A 20,296-nucleotide genomic window follows, 5' to 3' on the forward strand; every position below is an offset into this window, starting at 1 on the left:
TGTGCCAAGCATTGCAGCGGATGTTTGGGATATATATATACTAAGAAAGTATTTCTGCCCTTTTGGTGCTATGACCTAGTTAGAGGTCAGAATCCTAATCCTACACTCCTTGGCCCCAGCCCCCGAAAAAGAGCAATAAAGAGTTTAAGAGACTGTTTTTCTTTACTGGAATTACTCATTAAAATGACCTGTAGAATAGTAAGATTAACCAAAAATATACAGTTGCAGAGGCCCCAAGCCAGACCTGATGATTCAGAATCTCAGATGGCAGGGCTGAGCTATTTGCATGGTTTAAAAGCTCCATGGGTGACTCTGATGCACAGCTAGGGATGGCAAACTCACATACAGCAGGGGAGATGCAAACACAAGCAAGTGGGGTAGATTGGGGAAGGTCAGGTACAGCTCTTTAAAAAAGTAAGCCATGAGCTGATTCTTCAGATGTTGACAGTTCTTTCCTAGGTAGATAGTGAAGAGTCAGGAACCTGAGCCTCCAACTCTGAGCACATAATATTAAAGTGATGGCATGAAGAAGGCATAGGCAAGTCTGGGGCCAGGGCATAGAGGGCTCTTCTAGAAAATGAGAACAGAATGTGCAAAGACTGACTTAAAAGAAAGAATGAAGTCGTTCGCTAGTGAAAAGGAAAGAAGGCCTATGTACCTGGGGCACAGAGAGCAAGGGGGAGGTGGAGGAGCAAGGGATCCATACAGACAGGCAGGGAACTGAGAACAAAGGGCGCTGACAGCCATGAGAAGCACTGAACTGGATCCTAAGAGCAGGCATAGAGTGTATATTCAAATCCTCACTTTCAGGCAAGGTGTCATGGCTCATGACTGTAATCCCAGCTGTTAGGGAAGCCGAGGCAGGTGGATCATTTGAGGTTAGGAGTTTCAGACCAGCGTGGCCAACATGGTGAAACCCCGTCTCTACAAAAAATACAAAAATGAACTAGATGCGGTGGTGCGTGCATGTAATCCCAGCTACTCGGGCGGCTGAGATAGAAGAAGAGCTTGAACCCTGGAGGCGAAGGTTGGAGTGAGCGGAGATCACGCCACTGCACTCCAGCCTGGGTGACAGAAGGAGACTCTGTCTCAAAAAAAAAAAAAAAAAAAAAAAAAGGAAGAAAAAGGAAAAATCTTTACTTTCATGAGATTTGGCTATGACGTGGATAGTAAGAGATTGGAGGTGGGTGATGTGGAAGCTATTATATTGAGCAGGACTCTAAGAAAGAAAAGATTGGAACTTTTACTGGTGGGGAGGGGCAGTGGGAATGGAGAAAACTAGTTGAATTGGAAAGATATTAAATAATTAAAATTGAGAACCCATCAAACAGCCAGGTGAGTTAGTGAAGCTAAAATCAACAATTGTTGCATATGTCATAGCTTTCTTTCTGCTTTCATAAAACTGGGCTAAAAGTGGAATGTTAAAAAGGGTTGTAGTTAAGTTACAGCATGTAAAAATGTGTGAGAGTGTGTGTGTGTGTGTGTCAGTGACACACATATATCTTTTCGACTTTGTGTTAAAAATGTAAAACTGGGAAAAGTTGTCATAGAAAAATAAAGGAGTACCATAAATAAATCAGCTAAATGATAAAATCTTAAAAAATATTTTTAAAAGTCAAGGGTTAATCCAGCCACCTAAGGACAAATGTGATTATTCCAGCTGAGAGGGCTGTGTCAGGCCACAGATACTCTGCAGAAATTACAGTGAGGCCAAGTCTTTCTTTTTAACAAACTAGAATGAATAGCATGCCTAGTTTTTACTAAACATAATATGGCATTCCTCATGTAGTTTATCTTATTTGTCCTTATATTTTTTCTTGGGGATTAGAATGGTTTTACAGGTGAAGAAAATTATATTCAAGAAAATTGGATGGTTGGTTCCAAGGCCATGTCATACATAGACATGGTTCCTGGTACTTAATTTGATTTGGATCTCTCTGATAATAGTGAGTTGTAAGTTTACCTTTATTATTTGAATACTGTGAACAAGTTTTCCCTGCAGCACAAATCCAAGACAAAGACTTTTGAAGTCATAAATTGGAGATGGGTCAACATCAGGTAACCAAGGAAAAATGGGATGTTCACACTGGTAACGAAACAAAATTGAGGAAGAAAGATTTGCTGGAAAACACAAAGAGACTTTTAAGAGAACAGGAAAGAAAATTTTCTGAAACATCTTTGAAGGAAATGAGTAATTGGGGAGAAAATTCAATCATAGGAAGATGAGAGAATCAGTTCAAGTTGTGACTTAAAAGGCAATGAATGTTCAGATCAAACCCAGATGGATTCTTTGAGTTTAGATTAGTGCCTTTTAAGGGATGATTATCAGTTTTTCATGTAAAGACCTAATCTGAAGGTCTTGTTGCGTTGGGGTGAAAGTTGTCAGGGCCTCTTTGGTCTGATTTGAAGGAAAGGTGAAGTCTTCTTCTAACCTCTAAAAAACCAACAGAGATTTTCATAGAAAAATACTTCCTTATAATTCCTTGGGCAGGAACTTATTTGCTAGAGTAACTAGAAGTGATGATTAGCGGGGAGGAAAAGGAGGAGAGCGGTGCTCAGGCTCTAATCCACCAGCTGGGAGTGGAAATAAATCACACAGATAAATTCAAACGGCTGGAGCACTGTAGTCAGAAATACTAAAGCAGCCACAGTAAAAAAATATATATATATGGGTGGGGGTGGGGATATTTATCTTCTCGTAGACTTAAAGTTTTAGAATTAGGAGAGATCATTTATACATTCCAGTGTCTGTCATTTTGCAGATGAGGGACGTCAGCCTGAAGTGAACTGACTTGGCAAAAGTTCACACATTTAAGCAAGACAAACCATTCCCCTGCTCAAAAACCTCTGCTTATTATCTCTCTCCATAAATATGTAAAGTCAGAGCAGCATGGTCTTAATTCTGGTCTTCAAGATCTTGTCTCAAACTCTGTTTCTTTTCTTTTTGTTCTTTTTGTTTTTCTTTTCCTTCCTTTTCTTTTCTCTTCCTTTCTTTCTTCTCTTTTTTTGGGACAGAGTCTCACTCTGCCACCCAAGTGTGCTCACAGCTTACTGCAGCCTCAGCTTCTCAGGCTCAATTGATCTTCTCACCTCAGCCTCCTGAGTAGCTGGAGCTACAGGCACAGGCCAGCATGCCCAACTACTTTTTGTATTTTTTGTAGAGAGGGGGTTTTATCCTGTTACCCAGGTTTGTCTCAAACTCCTGGGCTCAAGGGATCTGCCTGTCTCTGCCTCTCAAAGTGCTGGGATTACAGGCATGAGCTACTGCACCCGGCTCAAACTCTATTTCTAATTTAATGTCTGCCCCTACCCCCTGTTCTCTGGATGGATGAAGATGAACTATTCTGGACAGATTTCCTTGGCATAGTGGTTAAAAGTGTCAACTCTGAGGCCAGAGTGTGCTGTTTTAAATCGTGTGCCATGGTTTTCTAATCTTTCAAGTAAGGATAATAGTGATCAATCACAGAGGGTTATTAAGATGATTAAGTTACTTTTGTGTCACTTAAATCAGCACTTAAATTTCATAACTAGAAGCTAAGTGTTAGCTTTCATTATATTATATTTTATTTTTGGACACCTTGAACACTGGGAATACCAAGCTGTGTAGCAACACACGGTTCCTGCCATTGAGTAGTTCACGATCTAGTAAGGAAAACAGGTGTCCCAAGGGACCATTCCAGTGCAGTGTGGCATGTCCTATAACAGCAGCACAGGTATCAACATGGGCCAGGGGGAGAAGAACAGACCAGGCATCCAGGCAGCTGGCGGCCATGGAATGGGAAGACTTCTAATGAGTAGCTTTCTTCAGGAGGATGAGAAGTCAAGGAAATGTCTGTCATAGGGCAAGAAGGTTCCAGGCAAAAGGGAATGGCATGTGTGAAAGCACAGGCTTGAAGAGGCAGGGCATGTATGGGTAATGGTGACATGTGTGACATAGCCAGGGTGTGGATGACAACAAACAAACTGGGTGAGGAAGTAGGTTTACACGCCTTTGTGAAAGTACTTGTGAACTCAGTTAACAGTTCAGATTTTTCCCTCCGTGTAGGCAGCTACGGGGGATTTTAAGCAGGAAAGGACATATTTAGATTGGTAGATTGGTTTCTTTAAGAAATAACTGTGGCTGCATTTCCACTATTAGCCTTCTATCTGTGAATTTTGTTTCTGTTAATATTTAATTTTGGACTGTAGCAATCACTCTCTCCCCTTATATCAATGTTGTTTCATTGTCTAGTTGGGAATGAGTATAAATTATCAAAGTGTTGCATAAAGGAATCAGATACTCTAATAAATGTTTGTATGTTTGTTATAGCAAGTGCAGGAACTATTAAATGAAAAATTGGAATTCGAATTACCTCATTTTTAATTTATTCTTTTAAGGTCTGACAGCAGCAGCTGCAGCAGCTGCTGCTGCTACCAATGCAGCTATTGCCGAAGCAATGAAGGTGAAAAAAATCAAATTAGAAGCCATGAGCAACTATCATGCCAGTAATAACCAACATGGAGCAGACTCTGAAAATGGGGATATGAATTCAAGTGTTGGTAAGTTTTATGTTCACTGAAACTTATTGTGATCACTTTGCTACTGAATTGCAGTACTGACTTTTCCAGAACAAAACTGTTGGCTACCCATTCAAAAAGTTGACACTTTTAGCTTGAAAACAGTGTATGTTTGAGGATACCATTTTGCCTCTAACAACTAATGATAATTGTTCATTCTAAAGGAATAATTAGCAACATTATTTTTAATTATAGGATCAACTTTATGTCTGCAACTTCTAAAAGCATTCAGCTATCATCTTTCATAATGCAAAGTTTAATCAAGAGAATTCTAAAACATTGAGAGCAGCTAAGGTGACAGAGAAATATGTACAAATGAAACCCTACACTTTACTTTTCTATTCTTTTAATCCATTTGTTATTAAGTAAGAAACTTACTACCATTGGCAACAAAAGACACAAACTTAGCCCTCTTGGAATACATATTATGTTGATGATTAATTCTTTTTATAGATAACGGTTATCAATGTCTCTCATTTAAAAAATACAACTTTAATTTCTTGATTTTTTTTCTTTCCTACCATATGGAGAAAGATGAAAAGTTAACTGTCACTGTCAAACCAAAAGGAACAGTTTTACCTGTGCCAACTATCCATTTGGGTAATTCATTTTGTCAAACACAACTTCAAATATGGGTTAATATTTTTATTAATGAAATCCTTAGCATCTGGATGTTGATGCGGCAAAACATTTTTTTCTGCTATTGCACTGTATTGCTTCTCTTTCAAATGCAGAGATCATGCTCAAAATGTAATTAACAAGAGAAATTTGGGTACTACAAGATGTATGCAAGATACTATAGCCAATGTATATTTATGAAGACCCTAATAACTCACGGCCATTCAATTAAATTCTCTTTTTCATGCAGCATTTTCATAGATTGTTTCTTAAGTTAATTGTCAGCTCTCTACTTTCAGTCTATTAAGACATAGTTAAGGGTATATAAAGGAATACTGTGGATTTTAGTGACAATCATTTTCACAACAGCTATCTGGAAACATACACAGACATGAATATTAGAGTAAAATATATAGACAAAACACAAAATACTGTTTCAGTGATGCTAAAAGGCACCTTTTGTAATGTAAAAAGGGAAAAATGCACCTTTTCAGCAGAACTACATAAGGGAAATTGCAAAGGACTAGCAGTAGTGGGTTTGAATGGAGAGTAAGTGTGAGTGTGAGTTCTTAGAAGGATGAAAAGACATGGAAGAGAGCCAAAAGAGATGGCCCTACAACTGCAGAGGACTAAGGATAATATCTGTGCTTATGTTTGTAATGCTCCTGGAGGGAAGACGGGGAGGGAAGAGGATTGTTTTGGGCATGGTTTACACACCTATATTTAGACATTTAAAAATTAAAACAGAACTGAAGTAAAATGCAAGAATTGTAAGTCTGTTTTTAGAACTATTGCTTTAAAGTAAAAGCCTTTTACTAGACTGATAAAATGGGGCCCTGTTGGTCACTTTTTAAAACAAGTAATTAGCCACTTGTACATTATGGCTATTATTACAAAACAATCTGGATTGTTTTCAAAATTTTAGAAGATGAGACTGTTCAAGCAGACTGTTCTTAATAGTTGGTTTTATGAGAAGGGATTCTTAAAATAGACAATTTAACAACATTTAAAGCAAAACACATTAAAACATGGTATCTCTGTTTGAATTTTCCAGAGCAGAAGTTGACTTTGGAGAAATCAACAGGCATAAGATAAAGAGAACATGGTTCATAATTAAGCATAAACATATTTTTCATATTTGATAGTACATGACAAAATTTGCCTACTAACCAAATTGTAGCTTACTTTAATTATTTTGGTACATAGGCTATTGCAATGGCTTAAAAAACAAACAATTTGAATTTTCTTTGATATTTTAGTTGGAATAAATGACTTTTGTTTTTTTCATTAAAGTATGCAGTTGATAGATGTTACTGCTTTTTAGTTTTGACACCCCCCATCCAATGCCAACATGAACCAGGAACAGAAATTTACTTGAATTTTCCTAGAAAGTCTTAATAATTTGAGATTCTGTTAACATAGTATCAGTGTTGCTGCTGCTGGTCCCTAAGGCATTCAGGTCATTTATATTAGATATCTGTAGCTGATTTGGGCAAAAAGATGTTATCATTGTAATTTTCATCCTATTCTCACATGCTGCTGTCCTCTAAGAATTTCCAATTTATAATATTATCCTTCCTGAAGACTTTCACCCCAGGTATATATCTAGAGATCAAGGAAAGTGATTTTAGGAGGGATGTGGTAGTGGGGGAGGTACAAAGCAATGGTGAAGGTGGGGGTTGAGCTGCATCAAAGATCAAAGCAATTCCTGAATTGCAGCTTTGATGGCCACAATCTTCTCTCCACAATGCCTGTCTCTTGGTAAGTGTTCAGTAATGACTTGCTCTGTGACTTTGTAAAGTATGTAAGCTTTCTGAGCCCAATACTCCATATCTGAAAAAATGACATAAATAATAGTATCTATATCATGAAAATTAAAATACTTGTCACATTATTTATTACAATGTCTGCTTATCAAGTTGTTTGGTCATCAGTAAGGTTCATAGCTTGGGGATTGCTTTTGCTATTATTATTACTATTTCTTCAAATCTGTACTCCTGGAAATCACCTTCTTCCTTTTTACCATCATCAACTGCTTCCACCTGCTTTTCTATTCTCTCTGGTAGCTGTTATTTGCTAAGCTGCAGGTCTGTGAGGAGATTTCAGGGCAGCTGTTACATCTTTTAGATTTTGTAGGACATTCGATATTAACTCATTCTAGGAGTACAAAAAATAATCACAACACAGGCCCAGGACTCAGGGGCATACAGTCTATGGATGAGATGGGTAGGTAAGTAGGCAGTCTTAACAAGATGTGCTGAATCCTCCAGGAGAACCAATTACCATGAAGTGGTTAGGAAGTGGTACTGAAGCACATGAATTCTAGAAGGAATCCCAAGAATCTCCAAGGCCTATATTTCAGAATACAGACTGCTCTCATGAATCTATCAACTGTTGACTCTTTGAAGTAGTGAAACCGTTCAGAGAGGTGATACTTAAATGATGTATTGTTGCTACTCAGTCTTGCCCAAATCCGGTGACATTTTTGAAGACAATTCAGGGCTCTTGTTTTCTCCTGTACTAATCTAGCTCATAAGTTCTGTTAAACATTTTAGGATTTTCTTTTTTTTTTTTTTTTTTTTTTTTTTTGTAGGAGCATTGTGTTTTTCCTTGATTGTAAATGAATCCTTAAAGCCCCAGATAACAGATTTTGTTTTTGCTTTGTTTGGTTTGATTTGCTGGGTAAGACAACAGGATAATTTTGTATCACACAACCCTTCCTGGTTCATAATATGAACCTTAGAAATTAGCCAGAAAAAGATGTTTAAAGAAAGCTTTGACACTGTTGAATAATTATTTTATATCCCAATTTTACATGGTAACCTTGAGCTCATATCTTTCCAACAGAATGATCGCTTTAGGAAGAAGTGAGCACCTGAGGATAGATCCGAGTGAGGCATCAACACACTGAGTAAAATATATGGCTATGTCGCCATTCTCCCTCATCCACAATCAATTGGATTCTTTTAGTTTAATATTTACTTGCTAAGATGAGATGCTAGTCTGCATGGTGATAAACAGTCTGCTCTTGGCATCTGAAGGTGACCTGTCAGTTCATATGGACAAATCTCCTGCTTACTGAAATGTACAAAATAAATCATTAAAGCAGGCAGGTGCTCATTCCCAGATTTAAATCACCATAGATTTATGATTTGAATTAATGCTTCATTTGACCATAGAAATAGATGCTGAGACAAATGATATGCACGGGTTGGGGTTTCCATACTGTAGCCATCCTGATATTGATTACTGAGATGTCTTTGCAATCTCTTGTTTATATCAAGTACTATCTTGTGACAGGTTGGCTGATACGAGCTACATTGCAGATAAGAAGGAAAAATGTCCTGGATTCTTTTTAGTGGCAACACTCTCCACAACATACAGGCCAGATAAATTGCTATTTTTTTGCTTTAAGGAATGATCTACATAGCCAGCTTAAAAAATGCTGCTTGGAAATTGGGACTGGGATATTGCAAAGGCGGAATTTAAAACCGGTGAACTCAAGGTCAAATTGATAGTATCTATAGCTATGTTTTAATCTGTTTATCCTCTTTTTTTTGGCATTATGCACACTTTTGAGGATACTAAATTAATCACAATCAGTTTAATCTAAATAAAGGAAACTTAATTTTACTTCTAGTTTTTAAATAGTATATAAATATTGACATAGTGAGCATCTCTTAATAGTTTCTATGTTATTTAAATACTTGCTAAACCTAGTGTCTTACTCCCTTCCCTAATGACAACAAAGGAAATAACTCTTTAAAGATAAATACATTAAATATTATTCCCAAGTGCAGCATTTTCTGGAGTATAATTTACCAAGAGGCAGGAAAAGACTGCATTTTTACTTCTCTTAACATTTTATTTAAGGAAAACACTATGTATACAGTTTAAAAAATACTTGGAGGATTTAAGAGGGACCTTTGCCACTAGCTAATATCTGACTCATAGAACTGGTAAACAGCTATCAACAATAGTAGATTGCTTGCTTAGTAGGAAATGAGTTCATATCTATTCAAAATGTAATCTCAAAACAGATGTCCCAAGAAAATCTCATTGTTTAAACCATAGTCATAACCTTCTAACTGCTGTAATTTCTTTAAGGAAGGGAAGTATTTGTAAGACTTTAGTATTTTCTCTTTTTGAACATTGTGGAACATAGGCAAAGGTACACTAATGCCCTCATCGACAAACCTGAACACATTTCACATGCTCGAAACATATGATTTTTTTCATTTTCTCAAACTTGTAATCGTTACACGAATGTAGAAGTTTCAAGTAAAAATAAGGACTTGAGTTTGAGAATAAAGCCGTGATCTTCAAGAGTATTTATCACTCCTTACTTCTGTTCTTCAACCAATAAAACAAAACAAATATATGAAGGGAAAAAAAGCCAGGCGGATAAAGAGATAAAATTATCTTCTTCAACTCACCCTACTCTTATCTTTTTTAATTTTAACCATTCTTGCAGAAACAAAATAGTTTATGCTGGAGTCATTTCCTTTCTTCTAACACATGTGTCTATTTGGAAGGAAAAGATTAATTTTATGATTTCAGGAAAAAGTCTTGGAGACCTTGAGAAAGCAAATAAAAGGAAACTGAGAACACAGGCCACCAAGCAGAGCTCTGCAATTGCACATTGGATTCTCTGCCTTGGCAATGTTAATGAACCTCAAATCCTTCCTATAATTAGATGAGGGAATTGCTTATATTTTCAAACAGATGATGCTGCTATAATGAAACGATTGACAGGGAATTTAAGAGTGTCTACAGTAGTCATTTGGTTTCTGTTATAAAAAAAAGTTTAAAAAGAAGATTGGCTTTAGACATAGGTCCTGAGAGAGGTAGTAATTTACATAGCATGCTATGACAGGTGTCTTTGTATAGTAAGGAAATAAAATGGAAGACTAGAGAAATGATGGGCAGGTATAGAAATTTTTTTAGGGAGGGGGTGTCCTATGCTTATTCTGCTTAGGTTCTTTAAAAGGGGCCGAGACTCAAGAGATGGATCCGGATTGAGTGCACAGCTGTAACTGCTGATGAGCTAATTGCTCCTTATCTCTCAGCCCCATTCATCTTCATTTTTTACCAATTACTGAGAATTATCTGTGTTCTCAGTTGGATATGAGAGTTAATCCTTTTTGGTTAAGCTGGCAGTACTGTGAGCAGATTCCAAATCGGAGGGTGAAAAAGCCAAAGCAAGCTTACTCTAAAAATGTCTCCAGTTCAATTACAGTATCAGTGATTCACAAGAAATTTGCTATTGTTTAACAGATTAAATGTAGAAAGTTTTTTTTGTTGTTGTTTGTTTTGGTAACTAAAATGTTTTTCTGCCTAACAATGATTTTTAAGATCCTTCTTCCTGCCTGATGAGTAAAACCCAACAATATTAACAGTCAGAGTCTTGTAAACGTGGAAACATATACAAGACTACTCTAAAAGTTCAGAAAGATTCTGACACATGAGATGAGAAATATTTTAGAACTGATAGCTGTCAATTAATATATAAGTAGTTTTATATTGAATTTGCTCTCTGTAGCTTCACATACGGTGAAAAAAGTATGTTCAAATATAAATATTTTCACAAATGTCCCATTAGTGGCTATTTTAATGGAAGACCACATAAGCATCTCTTAAAAGTATAGGAACCGCCATGGTTTGCAATTCAATTGATTGAGAATAGGCCATATGGTTAATATCATCCCCTATGCAAAAGATATCTTCATATCCTGAAATTTTTACACAAAATTGCTTAGCCCAATAATAAAAGACAAAAACTGTACTAAGCTACTATTCCATCAATTTTAATGCATTTGTAAATATTTACTGTTTATGGCAATTTTTCTTCATTATATGTTTTAAACAAGATAGAGAATTACCAGTTTGATAATGATTAGGAATGTTGTTATAGAAACAGTATGTGCAGTTCATTTTCAACAGCTTTGAATTAGAGTGTAATGTGAAAATCTAAAGGATAAACAGCTAATTTAATACAAGATGATCAAAACGTCGTTGTGGAAAATATGAATATGTTATTGTGTGACCAAGGTAAGTCCTTCTAGACACAGCCACAAACTCAGGTAGGGGAGCAGAGAGCAAAATAAGTCAGAAGATTTAGCTTCCAGTAATAATGTAGTTAATAAAAAACTTAGCTACTTAGATAAGTCACTTAACTGCTCATCTTTTTTATTTAATAAATAAGGAAATTTTGCCTAATTTCTCTGTTGGCTCTAAAATTCTTTGATTTTTGAAACCACAATAAAAGATAAAGGGCAAGAAGATATTTTTGACAGTAATTTTTAAAATAAAATATCAGAAGTAACCACATGTTCCAAAACAAGGCATCTTTAAGTATACTGTAACATCTATTTACATATTATGCAAGCATTATATGATGGATAAGTGTGGACAATATTTATTTTGAATATAAAAAAGGATGATACCACTTTTTCTACCTTGGTTCTACATATCCTTTTCATTAGAGTTTGGAAGACGCTAAACAATAGTTAACATTGCTATGTTATTGTGGACAAAATATGAATATTAAAAAATAAATATAGCTTAAAATTAGATTATTTTAAAATGGCATATAAACATATTAATTGCTGATCATTTTATGAAGCTCTTTTTCATTATTTTCTAGAAATTGGATAGCATAATTTTGCATTTTCTCTCATAGTTTGTTTTTGATCTTTATTGTTCATGTAAAGGAATAGAAACATTAATGATGACAACAGGTGACTGTGGAAAAATACATTTCTACATTAAAAAAATCATTTTTCACTTTGAAACATTTGAACACATATTCTTAAATCCATTTCTATATGTAATAAAATCATTACAGTATGATTTATAATATGTACTAGTTTCCTATATGAACTATATGAAGGTAGATAATATTTTTATTTTTTATTGTGATGTCTGTTCCACTTCACGAAAACTTTTTTTACTTATATGGACAGTTGGAGAACATAATTCAAAAATACTATGCAATGTTTTTGTTTTGATTTCAATATTGCTAATTCTAACTAATGACTAGATAATGGAGTAAACCTGTTAATTCAGGCATATCATATTAAGAACTATAAGTTAAGTGATTATTTTTGACACTATATCCCCATGTAATTATAAAATATAAGGAATATATAGGATGTATCCTAATGAATATGTTATGTGGTAGACTCCATTACATTCCAGGAGGATGAATATGTTTTCATCAAGGAAAGTCCTGGAAATGGTCATTATCACCCTACAAAAACATGCTATACTGTTTATGTAAAGTTCAAAAAGAAAGTAAAAAGAAATCAAATATTTCAGTATAAAATAACCCCAGGTCATATTCAATTTGTTTAAGATCAGACAACTCTTATTTTCTTCATTAATGTGATATTCAGTTGTTTTATATTTGAACTTCATATGACTGATGATGAGGGATTAAAATAAATATTTAACTTTGTATTGTATCAAATATCATGTTTCCTAATACATATTTTTAAATATCTCATAATGTCTTGATACTAAAAATATATTTTTAGAGATTTTACTAGGGTGTTTGTGGTCCAATATTGTTTTGAGCGTGTGCACACAAGCTTATAACTCTGAGCCCAATGTACCTGTCACCAGACCTAGTATTTCACATTTATGTGACTATGATTCATCTCTCAATTGTACAAATATTCCCAAATTATACAAAACTATTTGTATGAATCATGACATGTCAAATCTAATACAAAATAGTGGAACTAAACGATAATAAATAAATAATATAGTAGTTGACATAAATGTCTAAAAATGTCAATTTACTTAAGATGAAATAATGTAGCACACATAGTTTTGCATGCTCTTTATGCCCCATCCCCCCTAAATGAACCCAGATAATTTGGGAGATAGGAAAGAATGGAGGATTTAAATATAGTTTTCTTTAACAGCAGGTCATAATGGAAACACAGACCCTTACATTCAGTGCTGAGAGAATTACCAGTTTGATAATGATTAGGAATGTTGTTATTAAAACAGTATGTGCAGTTCATTTTCAACAGTTTTGAATTAGAGTCTGCACTAATGAAACGGATACGGTTTCCTTCACAAAGGGCAGATCTGTTAGTTAATATCGCTGCAGCAGTGCCTCGCAGACCATGCCTTTAGCTCTATTTGTATTTCACAGCATGATAAGCAAAGAGTGTTGATTTTCAAGGATCCTGCTGATGAAAGGTAATGGCATTATTACATCTTTATCTCAAAAGCAGAACTGAGTGGCAAATGACTTTTTTTCTATGTTGCACAAAAGATTTCTTGGTTAGAAAGCCTTTTTTATTTCTTTACATCGTTTTAGTCTTGGAAATGATATGTTATTATTTAATGTCTGCACAGCAAGCTTGAAAGCACCTAATAGCGAATGGATTGGAAGTGAAGTACCTCCTGCTCACAGATATGGATCTTCTCAGTCACACGCTGTACCAGCTGTCACCCCAGCCATACTGCTGTGATTTAATTAGTCTGTTTATGTCCTTTCTAATAATATTTCCATCTCTATGAAAGGGCAAATGCGACAGGGACTTTTTCCCTTTCTGATTCCGCAGACTAAAGAATGTGGCCTATATCTGATATGTGGGGATGCAGGATTGAATCACCGTTTCTGTCACTTCAAGCTGTTGATAAATTGTTCGGCCAAAAAGTGTAGTGTACTTACTTCCTTGGGGTCATTTGTAGGCTGGGAGTAATAGCTGCATAGCAACAAAGAAGAAGTGTGTGTGTGTGTTTGTGTGTCCAGTTATATACATTATATATGTAATATCTACAACATATATATGCACATAGATAACATATGTGTGTTTAAAAGTTAAAAAAATTATAAGTAAATGTGAACTATGCATTTTTAACCACCTTGTGCATGGCTTTATGGCACATATTTAAGTCTTTTATCAATTGAGTTCATATATAATTGCAGCATTTCAGGAATTCTCAGGAAAATTTTTCACTTTTCTAAGTAAAACTTCAAAAAAAAAATAAATAATTCATCTATGATTTTACCTCTACATCAGTGTAGATTGTGATCTTTGTAGAAAACATATGTTTCATACTGGAAGATATTACATTTTAGGATATCCGGGAAAAACATCACCATCTTCATAATACATTTAATATTTGCATCTTTATTTAGATTTTTTTCAGAAAGTATGTTTAGGTTAAAATGATAGCTGAAGTTCAAACCATCACACCAAACACACAAAATTATATAAGTATATGTAAATTAATAAACAAATGTAAAAGTGTTATGACATTATTTAATATAATGTGGTGATTAATAATTTATACTCAGGCAGTATGCCATCTGAGTGACGAGCCTACTTGAAAATCCAGTGGCCTTAGAAATATTCTTCTGCCTTCAGGTTCTATGACCCTAAAATGTTCAGGAGACAGATTCATATAATAGAGCTGAGGGGGAAAAAAAAAAAAAAAGATTTTCAAAATCAATTTCAGTAGTTTTCATTTTACTCATGTTTGTCTTTGGGAGAAATAGTCTTTATTATTTATAAATAATTTGTTAATCAGTTCTATGTGTTTTAGTCTGCTTTTGGGAAGTAGTTGAGTGTTTCTTCATCTCTCTATAATTTAAGTGCTGGACTTGTGTCACAAGGACTTCTAGATTATCTTGTTTTTGCTTGTATCTTTTTGTTTTTCCTTGCTTATACTTCACATTTGCATGTCCTAACTACATTTTTGGAAAGGGCCTTATTGAAACGATGGTTCTATCAGATAATATAAGTCTGATATTCACTTTATATAAAAATATTAAAGTTAAAAATCTCATTGAGGTGGTCAAATTAGTTTGTAAATTAGTTTGTAAATGATCTTCTTTAGCAATCTACATCTCAGCTTCCTAGAGTTACCAGTTTTAAAAACACACACGTTTAGTTTTTTCTTGTGCTTTTATGTACCTACCACTGTCCAAACCTATGTCTACATCAAGAGAAAAAATGTCATTGTCTAGAATCTATTAAAATACATATATCAAAATGAGCATCAATATTATACAATTTCTTATTTCTATTAGTACATATTGGCACTGTTTTCTATTGTTTAGAATCTTTTACTTGATAATATATGACCTTAGCAATTACATAACTTAGCTTGACACTCATACACAAACCACATAATTGAGTTCTTCCTACATTTCAGCTTCCAAGAATCTCTCTTTAACTTAATACAAATACAAACTGAATTTACTAAACATATTCAATTTTGTAATCTGTTTTCTTAATTATTTTATTTTGGGAAAATGTAGACATATCTACTGTCTTTTCACTGAAGTGCAATTTCAATTTCTCTACATTTACAATACTGTTGAACCTAAATGTTGACGATTAAGTTATCTTGACGTGAACCATTTGATGCTTTGAAAAAACCCACCACGAAGCAGTTGATGGTATTTTTTATTAATTGGATAAATGAATTGTGAGATGTGTGATTGCATGATGATGTACTCATTTAGTTGTTGCTTTTTGCTTTTACTAATCTCTGTCATATTGGATTTATAAATGGAACAGAGTGACCTTTGAAACTGTGATGGAAATGAAGAGATAAACATAACTTGAAAGGACAAACCAATTAATATCAATGTGTTTGTTACACATACATGAGGAATTTTAATCCTTTGCTCTCTACAGTACATTTGTGATTCATTTGTAGAGTAAGGGAGCATAGTTTTTTATAGTTACAGATTTAAAACTCACTTTTTAAAAAAAATATTAATTTATATGTCACCATCTATGTGTGTATATATATAACATGATTAGATTATTTTTAGTGCATACAGTTGTGGCAGCACTACCTTTAAAAGGTTTGAAAATATAGCCTTTATAGGAAACATTTAAGTATGTATTCACACCTATGCAAAAAAATTAAATATAAGGGATTCATGTGCATTCTTCTAATATATTTTAAATATAAATACATTGTAATCTTAAGTGCAGTAAATTATTGAATAGACCTTGGTTTTGTAAATTTAGACACATAATTGATCCTCTGCCATTGTCCCTAGAATACTTTCCAAAATTCCTGACTCAGGAAACATCAATAAAGTTTTTATTATTTTAACCCATTGACCTGTAATGTTAAAAAGTATTTTTCAAAATCAATAATTATACTTGAATATGCTCTTAAAATAAAATTTGAACAGACATTCACAAGTTATTTTTACCTCGTGCCTTCCCCAGTTTTTATGTAATTGGGTTTATTTTTCTTAAAAAAAAAAAACAAAAAACAAAAAACGAATTCTGCTGTAGTGTGAATTTTAGTACACTTGCACATTCTATTTCGTTTAATAGCTTAATTATAGAATATAATCAATTTAATATGCAGGTTTTGAAATATTGCCATTGATGCACAAGGAAAAAGTAATACAAGCTTGACATTTTAAAACACTAGCATGGAAAGACTTTAACTTCTAACTGATTTTTAAAAGAGTTCCCTGGAATAGTGAGCTCAGAAATGTTTATAACAGCTTTGGCAACATTCCAAAATGTTTACCACAAAGTATAACTCAGCAGTTTCTGAGTTTTTCTATCAACTAAGAAAGATGTGTCCTATAATTGGCTTAATCCATGTTGATATTGAACCCCACACACAGATGTTATCTTTTTAAAGACATAAATTCTCAAAATGATCACTTCAATATAATAAATGGCTTCCCTTTTTCCAACCAGGAAAAAACTCTGAACAAGAAAGTTATGGATGAGCAAAGGGTATATCTTTATATTTTGTGAAATTCCATATTTTATTTCCTCCTTCTTTTTAAATGTATTGGCCTTCCAAACCTTGTTTAGTAAAGCTGACAAAAAGAGGATGCATTTTAGATATATTAATATCATAGTCACTTATGGTTGACTGTAGGTGTGAAAAACTTCCACAGGCAGCTAAAACGTTAATGGATATGACATCCATTTTATCTTAACAAGTGAGCAGACCAAAATGCAAGTAACATTGAATGCAGAAATTATTTTAAAGGCTACTGCTAAGTATTTTTTTAAAAATAATTCTGTTGACTAGTTGTTTGTCAGTTCCTGTACTTTTTTTTATTGATTGCTTTTGAATATATAGCCCCATGATTGATGCCAAGTCTGCGTCCGTGAGTGAAAAGAGGTCAATTCACACAGAAAATGAATATACAAGCTTTATTTAGATCTCTACTTTCTAATATTAATGTTATAATGTGGTGTTTCTTTGAAAGAGGTCATAGAGTAGTTGTATATGTTGTTTAACTATTTTATTCTTCCAGGTCTTTGGTTAGCCTATTTGCTTTTTCACAGGTGTGATTCAGGGCAATAATGTGATATTTCAAAGTATGATCAGCCAGAATGAATCACTTATTCATAAGCACTTCTTTTCTGAGATGAAGACTGTAGCATAATTGTATAACATCTACTTATTCCTCCAGGAATCTGGAGTGATTTGTGGTTTGAAATTTCTGTATGATAAACTCATGCAGTGCAGGCAGTATTACATTTAGTCAATAACTAGGAATTCTGATTAGTTGGCTATAAATCACGAATGTTGAGAAATAAAGGTGACAAAAACAATGAGTAAAAAAGAAATAAATTGATAGAAACAGGTAAGGAAGTCATCCAGTAGACAGTATTCCCTAATTTGTCAAAACAATCTGTAATCCCGTGTGAGTTCTAGGAAACAGGTCTGCATGCAAATGTCCCTCAATACCAAATTCACATGTTTTGTAAAAAAAATTGGAACCCACCGGGCATGTGGCTCATGCCTGTAATCCCAGCACTTTGGGAAGCCGAGGTGGGTGGATCACCTGAGGTCTGGAGTTCAAAACCAGCCTGGCCAACATGGTGAAACCCCATCTCTAATAAAATTACAAAAAATTAGCTGGGCCTGGTGGTGGGCACCTGTAATCCCAGCCACTCGGGAGGCTAAGGCGGGAGAATCACTTGAACCTGAGAGGCAGAGGTTGCAGTAAGCCAAGATCATGCCATTGCACACCAGCCTGGGTGACAAGAGTGAAACTGCATCAAAAAAAAAAAAAAAAAAATGAACACTAAAACTGCACTAGAAACAAATATTGAAATGTCATAATTCTCTCTCTCTCCTTCTCTACATATATATAGATATTCCCACTTCTACACTATTCTGAACTCAATGCCTCTTTTCTCATTTGTTGATTTTAGAGACAGGGTCTCACTCTGTCATCCAGGCTAGAGTGCAGTAGCAGGAGCCATAGCTCACTGCAGCCTCAACCCCTGGACTTACATGATCCTCCTCCCTCAGCCTCCCAAGTAACTAAGACTACAGGTATATGCCACCACACCTGGCTATTTTTCTTTTTTAGTAGAGACATTGTTGCCCAGGTTAGCCTGGAACTCCTGGCCTCAAATAATCCTTCCCTCTTGGCCTCCAAACTTGTTGGGATTACTGACATGAGCCACCACACCTGACTTTCTTTTCTCATTTAGAGAAAAACAAAATAAGCGAAAACTCCTGCACGTAATGCGATTGGACATAATTTTCATTTCTTAGGCCAGAATACTGTCCCGATATAGACAGCTTTGGCCCCAAATTCCAAGATGCACACATACCTATCCTTCATGCCTCCAGCTGTTCATGCCTGCATCATTTCCTTTTCTGTTCATCCTCACACAGCTCCAGTTTGTTAATACTCTGTAATATCTGCCTCTGGTCTCCCCAAAGGAATCTTTGGAAGTAAGAGGGCGGAGAGAGAGCCAAAACATGGAAGTGCAAATTGGGAAACAACAGAACCTTTGTGGTTCAGCATTAAAAATACAAAATCTGGTGCTGCATGGTTTGGGTGTAAAACTTGACTTTTTTTTTTTTTTTTTTGCCATTGTTAGGACATTTTTGCCTCCCTACTTAGCCTCTATGAATCTCAGTTTCCTCATCTGTATAATAGGTATAACAATGTAAAATATTACTTAGGGATCTTTGGGAATTATTTGGGTCAAATTAGTTCTCTGAACACTGCCTGATACACTGCAAGCACTATTCTAAAATTTCTGAAGTAGAAAATAGAAGTAAAATAATAGAAGAAAATAAAAGGTAAAATAATAATAGAAGTAAAAAAATAAAAAAATAGTATGTGTGTGCACATACACACACACATGCACATTCATAGATATCTTCTAAAAAGCTAAGACTTTCCAATATTCCCACAGTTTCAACATTAGTTCAAACTATATAGAATATTGTCTCCTCTACATGCCCTCAACATTCATTTCTTATCCAAGATCTTCATTAGTTGATCATGACTGAATATTTATATCCAAAGAGTGGCTTATGGATTATTGACTGCAGTTTCTGAGCCTGTGTCAAACTCAGGAAATATGCTACAAGATTCAGATTACATTGCTACACTTTTTAAAAAGTACAGGGACACAGGAAGAGTAAAGTTGTCAGTTATTTCATTTGCACATTTTTAAAATAAATCAATAATCAGCCAGTAAAGTTTTAATTGAAAAGTTTTGTCCCATTTTATGTTATCAGACAAAATATGTACTCCAGCTCTAAACACAGACATTACTTTATGCAGTGCACATAAGGCTTCCTTTAATTAGCCCTTAATAAGCTTGGTTTAACTGGGATTTAAGGAAGAACAGTGGTCATTAACGTTAGCCAGATTAAGACTGTGTTAATTACTATTGATAGATAAAATAACGCCTAAAAAATGGTTTCAATTATTTCTATACTTATGAATTGAAGTTTGACACTTTTAAATAGAAGTTGTATTTTATTTACACTTTAAAATTAAATAATGACTTCTTTACATGTAGGCCTACAACAAAAGAATATAAGCTTTTATAGTTTAAGTTTTACAGCTTCTTTAGGTTTACCACGAATATGGGATAATCTTAAAATATAAATTTTGATTATTTTCTAGGGTATAAGTATGGAAATTTTTACATTTACTTTTGTGATTTATGTTATGTGATTTTAGTTAGAAACAGATACCTTACTTTATACATTATCTTCAGAAGACTTAGTTATCTTTTTTTAAAAAATAACTGATAGATCAAATGATTTCTTCTATTTGGAGAGGATTTTGTTACATTTGTGACTTTTTTTTTTTTTTTTTTTTTTTTTTTTTTTT

General features: G+C 34.3%; 1 protein-coding gene across 1 annotated transcript in view; it reads left to right on the forward strand.

Moving 5' to 3' along the window:
• Nucleotides 1–20,296, forward strand: part of DACH1 (dachshund family transcription factor 1) — a 464,060-nt gene that overhangs the window by 240,066 nt on the left and 203,698 nt on the right. Inside the window, exon 3 of the mRNA XM_011972024.1 lies at nt 4,378–4,539. Coding sequence (XP_011827414.1) covers nt 4,378–4,539 — 162 coding nt within the window. The remainder of the gene's footprint in view (nt 1–4,377; nt 4,540–20,296) is intronic.

The sequence above is a fragment of the Mandrillus leucophaeus genome, unplaced genomic scaffold (assembly GCF_000951045.1).
Source record: "Mandrillus leucophaeus isolate KB7577 unplaced genomic scaffold, Mleu.le_1.0 Scaffold126, whole genome shotgun sequence".
Classification (NCBI taxonomy): Eukaryota; Metazoa; Chordata; class Mammalia; order Primates; family Cercopithecidae; genus Mandrillus; species Mandrillus leucophaeus.